Source organism: Talpa europaea (assembly GCF_964194135.1).
Source record: "Talpa europaea genome assembly, chromosome: 6".
Classification (NCBI taxonomy): domain Eukaryota; kingdom Metazoa; phylum Chordata; class Mammalia; order Eulipotyphla; family Talpidae; genus Talpa; species Talpa europaea.
In genome coordinates, this window is record NC_140072.1 from 6,211,331 (window position 1) to 6,225,134 (window position 13,804).

Here is a 13,804-nt window from a genome sequence, read left to right on the forward strand (position 1 = left end):
ATTCCACCGCTGTCTCCAATGATAATGTCTGCCCAGTGCCGGCCCCTGCACACCTCTCCCACAGGCAGCACTCAGGAAACACGTGGTGAAGGGCAAACTCTTGTCTCGATTCAAATATTTAGACCTTATTTAAATAAAATGAAAAATGATGTTCCTACAGACGCTGGGTAGTTAGCAATCTGATTCCCGTCACGTGATCAGGTTGATGCAATGACATAGTCTGCCTTGATGGCAAGATCAAGTAAAGTGGCCTCAGCCTGCAACGCTGCTTCCTTAACTTTCTTACCGCTACATTAACAATTACTTATCGACACCTACTGTGAGCTCTGTATACATTTCTAAGTGTTAGGAGTATGAAACTAAAGACGATGAGGTCTCTCCGTCACAGAGTCTCCCAGAGGAGGGAATGCCCAAGGTGAGCTCGCAAGAACGGCTCTTAGCAGGCACAGGAGGAAGAAGGGCAGGAGAGCAGCATGGAAGACAGAATGTGTCGTCAAAGCTCACTTTGCTCCTAGACTGAAAAGAAGGTATGACATTGTAGGGTAAAGAAAATGTCAGGCTTTTCTGCCCTTCCGCCATCAGGATAGATGATGGATCCTTGTCCTGAATGCATGCCTGATGGCGGGCACCTGGAATAGGGTGTGGGCATAGGTAGATGGGATTCAGCTGAGCTAAGACTGTGCTTTTTAAGGGCGGCGTCACGGGGACGCCAGGAGCAGCACCAGCAGCAGCAGCAGAAGTTGAAGCAGAAGCCGAGAAGCAGCAGAACAAAAGCTAGAGAGCCCAGATAGAGTGAAGACTTGCTGGGGGCTGGGAGGCTGGCAGGCCTCCCAGCCCCCCAGCCAGCACCCCTGCCTGCCATATGCCTGGTGAACCCCAAATAAAAAACCTGCAAAACTACTGAGGACTCTGACTCCTCCTTTACCCGGTCTGCATGGGATCAGAAAACCTGCACTGTACCCAGTCCGGCCTTGACAGACATGAAGGGAGGAGAAGCACCACGACAGTGGTAAGAAATTTTTGCTGAACTAAAGAATTGGTGGTTTGTCCTGAAAAGCAATACTACCAAAGGGCTTTTGACTGGAACAAGGTAAACATAGATGTACGCTTTGGGAAGAATACTTTGTACTTACTGAATGAGGAATGAAACGTGAGTGATGAACTGGAAGCAGGCTGAACTGCGAAGAGGCAGACGAGTGAGGAAAACCGCAGTTCAGTATTGTTAGTTTAGTAGTAGAGGACCCTGCAAGTGGCCAAGGCAGCACCCAAGGGGATAGCAACGCTGAAGGGACACGTCAAAGAACAGGAGCTTCTGAAGGAGACCAAAAATGAATGGCTAGGACAAGGACAAGGGGAAAGGCGACAGGCTATCACCAGCTACCAGCCTGAGAGGAGACACCGCAGGAAGCAGTCGCAAGAAAGGGCCGGGATGTTCCTGGGCAGATGAAAGGGGTCGGACACTCAGAGGCGGCCCGGGAGCCAGCGGTGGGAAATGGAGACAAACACTGAGAAAGCGATGGCCAAGGGCAGCGCAACTCCTCGGCTGATTTGTTATGGGAAGAAGACAGCTACAACAGCAGTCGGGGAGAAATGGTTCTTCATTTTTATTTATAAAACAGGATTGATTAGAAATTCATTAAAGCACGCACACACACACAAAAGGCAGTAGAGAAGGACTGGGTGAAGAGACAGGAGACAGGACAGGGCTGCCAGCAATCCCAAGCCAGGGGGATGTGGACTGCAAAGCAACCAGAATGAGGGGAGCTGGAACAAAACAAGACCTTCCTTGAGGAACAGTTGGTGGGAGGGAGGGCACATGAAAATGAATTCTGAAATTCCCAATTCTCGCAGCAAAACCATTTGCTTACAATCAGGAACTAAGGGTGGGGGTGTGCAGAGCAGAAGGGGCAAGGGAACAGTCAGGCAGTGCAAAGGGAAAACCACCAAGCGAATTTAAAGGCCTAGAAAGCCTTTCAGAGACCCAGGGACTGACAGGTGAAGGCAAAGTGAAAAAAGGGAAAGGTATTTTCAGCTGGAACTAGTGGTACAAACAAATAGAAGGGGAACAACTATCTAGATAAGGCATGAAGCAAAGCAGGAGTGACCTGGTAATACTTCAACAGTCAGTGTTTTTAATTAATGTCTATTAAAAAAAAACAACCCGGGTCTGATTCAGCTACCCAAATACATTGTTTTTAGGAAACATAATGTCAGGTGAATTTTCAGGAAGCATGGAGAAAACTGATGGATGCATAAGCCACAACCCAGGACACACAATAGATGAGCAATTATTTTTGTAAATAAGATGTCCATGATTTTCACATCGGGATAATCATTTGATTTGCTATCAAAAAAGATGTTATGGGTCTAAGAGCTGACAACCACTACCTTTGAGAGTGATTTATCTTGCACTCTGTGTAGGGTAAAGAAAATATCAGGCTTTTCTGCCCTTCCGCCATCAGGATAGATGATGGATCCTTGTCCTGAATGCATGCCTGATGGCAGGCACCTGAAATAGGGTGTGGGCATAGGTAGATGGGATTCAGCTGAGCTAAGACTGTGCTTTTAAGGGCGGCGTCACGGGGACGCCAGGAGCAGCAGTAGAAGCCGAAGCAGAAGCCGAAAGAGAAGCTGAGAAGGAGCAGAAAGAACACCAGAGAGCCCAGATAGAGTGAAGACCCCAGCCCCCCAGCCAGCACCCCTGCCTGCCATATGCCTGGTGAACCCCAATAAAGGACCTGCAAAACTACTGAGGACTCTGACTCCTCCTTTACCCGGTCTGCATGGGATCAGAAAACCTGCCTTGTGCCCTGTCCGGCCCCTACACTCTGCAATTAAGATTTGTGAAATTGATCATACTGATATGGACTCTATAGGAAAGATGATTCAAACACCTGGGTCTTGTCTGACTCAGCCACTGTGTGTCCTGAGCAAATTGCTCCCTTTCCTTTCCGTTGACTTTGGTTTATCCCCAACAAAGAAAATTACACTAATTGCCTCCAGAGATTTTCATTCTGCTGACAAGGAGTCTAATGACTTTCAAATGTGTTCTCATCCTTGCCCATCTTCAACAACCTAAAGAGTTAATAATATTCTTGGCCATCTCCCACAAAGGTCTGAACTATAATCAGACCTTCCCATCAGTTCAAACAAATAATTCCTCAAGTCTAGGAATATGAAAAGTTAGAATTAGATTGAGCAGGCATTTGAGAAAGCTGTCAACTGGGGACAAGGGCCAAGCCAGATAGATTAAAGTAGAAGTTTAAACAAGGGGTACATGTTCCTTCTCACAGTACTGCTGCTCCTCAAAACCTCTGAGTCATTCTTCCTGGCAAATAAAAAATCCATGGAAAAAGAGAGATGGTGCGAAGCCAAGACTGCAAGCAGGAGAAGGTCACCCACTGGCCAGCTCCCTCTGAGATTTCACAGTATGCTCTGCCATTCTTTGCTCTGAATTACCATCTACTCTTCCCTGAAGTGAAGACAACTGTTCTGACATTTGCAGTGAAGTCAATTTGCAGAAGCTTTAATAATCTCTCCTGTGTGTTTTCTTTGCTCTCACTGACTCTGGTGTAAGAACTAATGCCTTCACGAAAAAAAATCAAGACACGGAAGAGGTGGGTGGGAGATCCAGAGTCAATAGGTCTATCAGATGAAGAGTTAAGGTTAACCTGAGACACCCTAAGCTTCGGTACGACCATCCTCTCTCTTCCACGGCCCTCTCTTACAGTTACAGCTGCAGTTACTATGCATCTCAGGAAAGGCACACAGTCCCTGAGGGAAATTAGGCTTAGACCTAAAGAAAATGTCAGAAATTAGAGCATGAAACATGGATCCTGAAAAGCAAATTAACAATCAGCTGCAATAATGCAACATGACAGGGGACTAATCAGCAAGTCCAGGTTGATACAATCTTTTAAATTAACATGGTCTCAAACTTATTAAAGTATGTGGGAAATCTGGGACAGTTTGTACCATACTTTGCAGCTTATAATTTAAAGAAAACTTTTGGAACAATTTTTCATATATGTATTTGCTCTTTAAGAAGGAAAAAAAGTCACAAAACTTTCTGAGGCACAGCATACGTGAACAAAAGCAGTAAGAAATAGTCCCTTTGTCCTTAGCAAACTATATGCACGATCCTGGCACCACCATCGCCACCGCTTCACAGTGCGCCTGAAAGGCCAGCGCACGGCCTGCCTCCTTCCCCTCACCTGCCGGGAGTAGTGCTCTATTTCCTCTGCCCGGGTCTGGTACCAGTCCATCACCTCCTCCACTGCAAGCTGGGTAGTCCTGTATTGCAGTAACTCTGGCTGGGCAGCGTACAAGAATTCACTTTCATCTGGGAGAGTTGGCTCAACCACTGTTCTGCAAAGCACAGAAGGAACAATTAATAGTTGACTGGAATGCTAGGAAAATTACAGTGTGTGTGTATCTGTCTCTGTGTGTGTCTGTCTGTGAGAGGATAAGAGTGAGAGAAAGATGCAAAGAGAGAGTAGGTACAGAGAAAGGGGATATGAGTGAATTTTCAGGTGGGGAGTTTGCGCACACTTATAAATGGGACATTTTTGGGAAACTTCATTTATTTTCCTATTAGTTTTTCCAATTAAAAAAAATCAGAATGGACAGTAAATCAAAACAAATAATTAGTAACCAAATCCGCATCACCCCACCATAAGACACGAGCGGCAGGTGCCTGCCACAGAGCCACTGAATCTAAATTACCGATGACGGCCAGTCAGGCCCTGGCTTAGTAAATCACTCCCCGGTGATTCCAATTCAAAAATAAATTAAGAAATTCTTATTGTATAATTGGAAGTTCCTAACTAGTCTCACAACTGCCTTAAACATTCTGATCACTGATCTTGCCCCATGGGACACAAGTCACTTGAAATTTTCCCTTCAAAGCTGCCACATTTCAGCAAAGAAAAATACCCACAAGTAACTCTGCATTCCTTTGATCCTTTTACAGTCCTGATCTTATTTCCTCTGAGCACCCATGGATAGAATTTAACCACTTCCTCTCCTAGGAACCCGCTTGCCTCTCATTCCAGATTGCCATGCTCTCACTTTTCCCCATTTCTGGCCACCCCTTCTCAGTCACTTTGCTAGAACAGCCTCCTCTAGCCAGTCACCCCCATAACTCACCACAGACATTACACTGCCATTTACCCCTACCCTGGACTTCCGGCAAAGTTCCAAAATCTCCCTGATCTTTGTTTTTAAGATGCTTCACAAGCATGTCCAATGCAACTAGATCAAACCTGAATTCACTGTATCCTCAGGTAATACCGTTATCCTTTTCTAACAGAAATCTGATTATATCATCCCCAGGCTGCCTTTTATAGCCTGCAGTCTGCCTTAAAATATTCTAGTGTCGACTCAGTGCCAATCTCAATACCCTGTGTCCTCCAGCAACGCGGGCCACTCCTTCAGTCCTTGAAGCAGCCTCGAATCCTCTTTCTGCTTGAACACACCCCCTTCCTCATTTGCCAACTCATCCTCCACTGAGCTAACCCCTATTCACCCTTCAAATCTCAGGTTTTGTCGCTGGCACTGACCTCTCGCCTTTTCAATGTATCTCTTCAATCTCTCATGACAATCGGTAACGGAGGACTTCTAGTTAAATATAACCAATAAAGGCCATACACTTAGCTCCACTTTCTCCTGAAACCCCCTCTAAACACTAACAGGTCTTTATAAAGGGGAAAGGGTGGCATAAACGCACGAGGAGACTCGGGGTATATGTAGTAAAACGTAACTAAACCATTATGTTTCATTCTACGAAGTCAAGAGAGGGCAACCAGAACTGAAGACCAAGAAGCAGCTGTACAATGATGTTATTCAGAGACTGGAGCCCATGCCAAAGAGTCACGTGAAAGAAGGAAAAACAGTTGCCTCTGGAGAGCAGGACATGCAGGAAAGGGAACGAGGACCGTGGATTTTAGTTGTGCTTTCTGTTTTTAAACAAGCTTAGTAGAATGCTTTGAGGTTAATCTACTGGCAAATACAAAATGACATTTGGATGATTCCATTTCTCCCGCATGATGCAGTAGCTAGTGTGAGGGGTTGCCTGATGTCCAAAAACCTGGAGTTTGGTGGCTCAATTCATGAGTGGAAAAATTAAATCTCCGATATCACATGGGGGAGTACGGAAGGTGAGACGGGGAGGGTGTGCACCTGATGAGAGTGGGGGTGGGGGGGGTAAGGGGCTCGAATGTTCATCGTGTTGATTCCCACCCTGCTTCCTCTCCATCCACTTCCCTGGAATTTGGTGCTGCCACACTGTAAGGCTTTTTAAGGTGACTTTTTTTTAACTTAACCAAAAACAGGACACGTTTACCACAGAGTAACTTTGAAAATTATATCCGTACACATCAAAAACTAAATAGGGAACACCTCAAAGTGAAGAGCTTTTGCAGAACATATTTTCAGAGTAATTGTAATTTTTTCAGTATTTTTCCATTAAAAATTTTTAATGAGTAAAAGTCAAGTTTTTTTTGTTGCTTTTTGTTTTGTTTTGTTTTGACTTCACTCAAACCCTTTAAATCAGGGGCCACCATCAAGAAAGTGATCACACGCCTCACACCACCATGACAGGCCTTCTAGTCACACATCCACAAAGAAATAAGGGCCCTCGTGCAGGCCCAGTCTTACCTGCATTCCAGCTCCTCACACCAGTCTTTATTTCGGTGTTTCTGTTCATGCCAAGGGATGATCACCAAGGAGTCACCATTACGACTTAAATTGAAAAAACAAACAAAGACATTACCTCAATGACTGGCCACACAAGAAACATGATGTGAAGAGTACCCTTAATTCTCCAAGACTCCTATTTATGGTATGTGATCAGGTGCCATGTAACACACACTGCACATAAGATGCAAAGGAAAATGCCAAATTGTTGATTCCTCTTGATCACAAATTGATTCAAAAAGGAGAAAACAAAGCAAAATAATTGGCAAGAAGCTAAAGCAGGGCATGGGCATGTGTTCAGCCACACACTCTGAAACATTTACCAGGAGTCTAGATTTTATGTTCTTAATACCAACAAAAATTGTCCCCTGCCCTCAGAGAGTTTACAATCTAACTTGCAGAGGTCGCGGAAAAGTTCCACAACTGTGTTATCCAATATGGTAACCACTAGCTACATGTAAATATATTAAACACTTGAAATGTGGCTACTAATACTAAGGAAGAAAACAAAGTTATCTGATCATAAATAACTAAGTTATTTAAACTAAGTTATTATTTATCCAATGTTAATTAAAATTTAAAGAGCTACACGCAGCTACCGGCTACCATGTTAGACAGCACAGACCTGAAAGACAAGTCACGGCAAGACTGAAGAAATGACTTTCCAGATTAAAAGTATCAAGAAAAAAAGATAAGAGACTCTAAAGGAGGCAAAAATAAGGTCTGACTGGACAGAATTAAGAATAAATTAAAAAGGAAAAGTGAGGAAAACACAGTAGGAGACTGTAACAGCAACGCACTGCCATCCAAAAGGCCGAGGGAATACAGTGGCCTCTGAACTCTAACTGGCTGTGCAGGTGCGGGCGTGTGGCTTCTAAAGTGAGGCACTCCAAACACTACCTGTAATGTCCCTGCTACCTCTGACACCCCCCACACATCCATAGAAACAACTGAAACTGAGTTAAGAATAAAGACAAAAAACAAAGTTTTTTTTAAAAACAAAGTTCAACTGCTTTGCTTTTATAGTTCTATAAAACACTTCGTCTCGTATGTCTAAGCATCAATGGTTCAGCTTTCTCCTAAAATTTATCATAGCCCCAGAGAAAGGGCTGTACTTTCTTATATTATTAGGCTGTATTTTGTACTTTCTCATTTCACCAGGCTATGAACATGCCTTGCACAAGAGACACTTCATAAATGTTTGAAAATAATGTTGATGAAGAAGAGGTCGGTCTTCATGGGAAGGTAACAGGAGGCCACTGGAGAGTATCAGAGCAGAAGAGGGCAGCAGAAGGGCCCAGAATGGGTTGTGCAGATGCACTGAGCAACTTCACCCCTTTATGGTTATTACTACTAGAGCAAATTATCCAAAGTCAAAGTTCCCCATTGGATACACAGAAGAAGAAATTTAATATACTACATATTTAAAGCACAGTATTTTACCTCCTCTTGAGCTAACACTTACTGGCCTAGCAAACTATGCACCAGAAGATACATTTTTTGAGACATTTGAGTTCACATTTTTAAATGTCTGGACCATACAGATGATTATTTAGAAGGGGTGCCACAATCACACTATTTCATTTGTCACCAAGTGAAAAACAATTTTATCTTCTTCCATGTCAGTAACTAACATTTTAACACAGACCACTGCAATGAAAATTAAGAGAAAATGCATCTGGATACAATGCTGATGATAATGCTCAGTCTTTCAACCTAAGAATAAATTACAGCAATGAACTGAGGAATGAGGAAAAAAATAAACATATTTTTGCTGCATTTTCTAATTAAAGAACACATGGTTCTATAAACTACATAAAATATTTTCTGAAAGAATTTTTAAAAAATATATCACAAGTTGAGATATTTATTTTCTATACAAAGTAGTATAATTAGATACAAGTTACTAAAATGATTAGTAATGGTGTCAGATCTTCGGCAAAAAAAAAAATCAATTTGTTATTTAAAAAACAAAGTTGTAAAACTTATTTTATGCTTCAATGAACAGAAATGGGTAAGAAAACACACCTGTTTTTATCAAAACAGATATCATAGATAAGGTCCTCTCGGAGGGCCACACCACAAGGTAGGCCTCATCTTCCCAGCATGGCACAACTAATGTTTCTAAAAGTGCAGATCAGCACTGACAGTGTAATACCAGTTCTAGCAGTATTATGCCAGCCATGGTGAGCAACAACCATCTTCAGCATGTATTGACCCCTTACCAAGGACTAGACAGTGGGCAATGCTTTAACATTCAGTACCTCAGGGAGTCCTACCCATGTGATGTAACAGGTGATACTATTGTCCTTATATTTTAACGAGAAAACTGAATTCACTTATTCATTCATCTTCATAAAGCTAAAATATGACAGAGCCAGGATTTAAACACCAGCAGACATAATTCAAAGCTGACACCTGCAGTCAGCACATATCCCATCTAAGGAAGGGCAGACCCCCACCAGAGACCACCCTCACTCCCCTGACGCCCTGCCACAGGCAGAGGAGTCACCAGGTGGGGTCTGGGCCCAGCAGGGTAGGGGACTTTGAGCTGCCCCCACCCTGAATTCAGACAGCCCACCAAATTTGTTTCTATGTATAGTTGTAAGATACATTTAACCCAAGATGTAAAACCAGTCTCAACACAGGCAGGTCACTAAGTGGCTGGGAGGGATACTAACATGGTATCTAGACAGCTGGACGTGTCACTGTACTGCCTGGGAAAAACAAAGCTCTCAGAATACCTATTTCCCAAAATCTCACCACTATACTTCAAAATAACTGATTAATCCTGTCATTACCTTTTTTTAAACGGACAAATTTTGGTTACTTATTCTTTCACAAGGTAGGCAGGATTACAGAATGCTTTATAAAATTCAGAGAAATACTTAATCCTTTTTCTTTAATTCTGTTCATGACAAAAATATTGGTCATGTAAATCACTAAATAAGTTAGGTAAAATTGTGGTTCAAAAAAAAACCCAGAAAATATACTGCTCCTTCCAAAGAACTATAAAGTGTGGTTAGCTGCAAAACTTTTATTTTGAATCCAAGTTCTATAAACACAAATTATTTTCATAGACTTTCATCTTTTTCTTCCATTGCTTCTACTTTGCTTGGAAAATCTTAAAATGTACTTGTATCATCATCCCCACTAAAAAAATGAAAGTACATGGTAAACTTAAATTATCTCTTTACAAAATAATGGCTGCTTTTGCTTAATTTTAGGATTCTTTATATTAGAACCCTATTCGTTGTTTTATTCCAAACAATAAACTTTGCTGGTTTCATTTGAAGGTAATATTTATCTGTCAGCAGGAAAGGAATGAATATAACGAGTTCTATTATGTTCAACTATTCTCTCACCAATTATTTCTCACACTATCTATAAATGTTTTATTTCAAAGAAATTTTATCAAGAATAAACTTAACAAAAGTTCTTTTATTTGTGTTCTGTGTCTTGGAAACAAAAGCTAAATAGACAGTGTATTACTACTAATTGCCACCTTCTATGCACTGGTTTTAAGATGTGGAGTTCTATTTATGCCTATTATTGAGCACAGAAGAAAATGTTCTGATAAATAAGGGACAATAATAATAATCATTTGGGCCTACATGTATAACTACATTGTGGTTCCCATCAGAGAACAAGGTAAACTATCTGAAACTCAAGGGGAAATTCATCCAGAGATTAGTTAGTTATCACTCAGAAGTTGAAGAAAAGCTCCCTAAAGGCGTCTTAGGACCAGTGGGATTTGACTTCTTTAATAAGTGACTTAGAAAGTCGCAGGATGAATAAGGTATCCTGAAATGTACCCTATCCTCAGACATCAGGCACGTGCAACACAGACAACAGTGAGAACCCACCACTTTGCCCTGCATTCTCCTCCTGCCACCACTGGCTTCATCTCTGGCCCCAGCTGCTCATCTATCTAGTAAATACTGCGCTATAACCTGCAAAATAAACATGAGATGAGAGCAACGTTTTCCTGAATTCCAAGCCATGATAACTAAGAGCATTCTCTTAGAAGTCTAACCTGCAGCCTGCAGCTCTGGGTAACCTGGAGCAGGCTGTGCAATCTACCTTTGCCTTCATTTCCTCAGTCATGAAATGGAGGGAATAGGATTAACCTCAACTGGACTTGGAGAGGATAAATCTGTTCGCATAGTACCTGGTACACAGCATGCGGTTCAGTCATCATAGCAAGCATTAACACCAACAAGCTGGTTTCTCATGGCTAGTGATACAAATACATGTGGCTGGTTGACATTCAAAAGCTACATTATGATAAATAGTAATGCTATGATAATCATCTTATCAATGATTATGTTTACAAACACCCACCAACAGCAATGAACTCCACCAACACCATCCTGTGAGCATGGCACCTGGCCAGTGCTGCAATAAACAGTAATAAGAACAAGTGATGAGCTGATTTATGAGGGAAGTCAACAATTTCCTCCAGTCATCAGCTCTCTCACAATTGCTTAAAACCAAGTTTGAAAATAAATTTTTAGCCATGAGCAAAGGATGATTTATTTCAAAGGTTACCTAATTTGCAAAATCATTACAATTTAAGGGAAAGTCACAAACTCCAATGCAGAACCGGTGTAGAATTTTCCAGAGCAGTTAATTAAGTTAGAAAGGCTGCTCTTCCTAAAGGTATTTAATGCCAACAAAAAAGGCAGCATGTGAATAATGATATGAAACTGCCCCTATTCTACCACCATCACCGACCCACTGAACAGATGACCCTCATTTTGAACAAGAGACTCTGAAAGTCCTAAGAACAGTGGGAAATACCTATATCTACGATGAGGTAAGTTACAAGAGTAAAAAAAAGTCATCCTTACACCCAATTTCAATGCACTACATGTTAACAAGCTAATGGACATTTGAAAATTCCCCCAAACAAAACATTTATGTAGTCATTTTTACATTGAGCATTTGGCTTTATATACATAACACATATTTATAAGCATGCATCTTACTACTTTTGCGATGACTTTCTATTTATAATACTGCATCTATGGAAAATAGGGGCTTAACTTAAAATGGGTAGATAATAACTTTCATGTACAGTAATCAAATGAAGTACAGAGTTGCCAGTATTTCATGCTGGGAAGGATTATGTCACATAAAGAGTGAAAGACAGGAAGCCTAAGGGTCACCTAAGAGTTGATGACAACTATCTGCATGCTAGGAGAGTCCAAAATCACCAAAAGGGAAGTAAAATGAGAGAAATCCAGTCAGTTGCACTCCCTATTCTTTGCTACTTAGACTGACAGAGAACCATTAGGGAGAGTAATAGTGAGATCTTCATGTCACATCACTGAAAGACAACAAGACTTTGACATATCTCCTTTGGTCTATTAATTAAACCAGAAAAACCTCCCAGGACAAAGATAAAAGTATGTGACATCTGAACTACTCAACTAAAAAACTAATTAAACATACCAAAATGTTTCCTGAATTGTGTTAACGTACATTATAAACCTTGACCTTCTACAAGGTTGTAGTGCTAGTGGAGTTTGAACAAAAGGATTAGAGGAAAAGAGTGTTTTTTCACCTCCCTTTGACTCACAACAACAAAAACATTTTAAAAGCAGCACAAACAATGGCTGTGCAGACCCCAAGTCACAAGAATATTGATTTCCTCATGGTGACCCTTCAGAGTCCCAACACATCGCTGCCTCCTGACCTACTTCAAATGTACATTTCACACACAATCTATAAAGAATCTAACTTTGCCCAACCTATAGCTGATACTTACATAGTCCTCAACATGTGTGAGCTCAAGTATAAAGTTCTAAGCAGAGAGAGAGACAGAGCGATAAAAAGAAATATGATAAAAATTCAGCAGTCCTGAGACAGACCGTATTATCTTTCTCATTTTATAATAGATGAGACAGAAACAAGTTAATAACGTGTTCAGTCACACAGCTGAAAAGCTGCACCGAGGATTTGAACCCCAGCAGTCTGGTTCCAGAGTCTGTACTCTGGGACACTATAAATATTCCACCTACCTGGATCCTATGCCTTTACCAGCTAAAATTCCCACTTCTCATATATGTTTTGCTGATCATTTCATGCCAGATTGCTGTCTACCCATTCTAAATCCTCGCTGCTTAAAAACTGACAATTCTTCTGACATTTACTCCCATTTTAACTTTATGATATTCCAATATTTTCCTGGAGTTCTTACCTACTACTTTCTCAAGCTGCTAATATAAATTTTTCCCTATTAAAAGTAAATAGCCCTAAAAATAAAATTAAAATATTCCTTTCTCTTTTTTTAAGATTTATTTATTTATTTATTTATGCATACAAGATCTGGGGTGCAGGCCAGAGGTGGGGGCGGGGAGTGAGAGCATTCACCAGAGACAGAGTAGGGAGCCTAATAGGGAGGTTGACTGAAATACACTGCTGAGAAGAGCAGCAGGCAAGACCGGAGAGGTCTGCTGCGCCATGTAGGTTAGCTCCTTGGCTGGGGATAGAACTTGTGCTGCAGCGGCTGCAGAAACTTCATAGTGCTGAGACTTAACCCCTTATGGCACCAGGGAGGCCCCTAAATATTCCTTTCTTATAAGCACTCCTTTACATCTGTCACAATTCCTAATTATGTTATATGCATACTAGTAATGAGTAATTTCAACTGCACGTATACAACAAATGCATTATTTTATTTAGTACTCAAATATCCCATTAATTATATATTTCACTTATTTCACAAGCTTATTGAATTGAATAAATAAGTGACTGGTATGAACAAATTCACTGAGTGTCTATATTCTAAAATCAGAGTTCTCAAAAACAAATAATGAAAAAAAAATTCTTAAGAACTAATAAAATTTAAACAAACTGCAAAACTTATCAGAATAATAAATTCAAAATATATGAAAATTTAAATGGAGAAAGACATAGTTAAAACTATATAAATTACTTTCAAAAATTTATCTTACTGCTACAGAATTATCAGTACCCATGTCTTTCAGAGTCAGGGCACTTTAAACCCACAGAACCTTATTCAGAAAAGGGTCTCAGCAAAATAATTCAATCATTAATTTAACCTTTCTTTATGAAATGAAGCTCTGTGATACCCAACTTT

General features: G+C 41.0%; 1 protein-coding gene across 3 annotated transcripts in view; it reads right to left on the reverse strand.

The window, feature by feature from the left end:
* NBAS (NBAS subunit of NRZ tethering complex) overlaps positions 1-13,804 on the reverse strand; it is a gene marked incomplete at both ends in the record, with an annotated part of 254,711 nt that overhangs the window by 147,331 nt on the left and 93,576 nt on the right. For all 3 annotated transcript variants that reach the window (XM_084235165.1, XM_084235164.1, XM_084235163.1), the window contains 2 exons: positions 4,215-4,368; positions 6,658-6,741. In XM_084235165.1, coding sequence (XP_084091291.1) covers positions 4,215-4,368; positions 6,658-6,741 — 238 coding nt within the window. The remainder of the gene's footprint in view (positions 1-4,214; positions 4,369-6,657; positions 6,742-13,804) is intronic.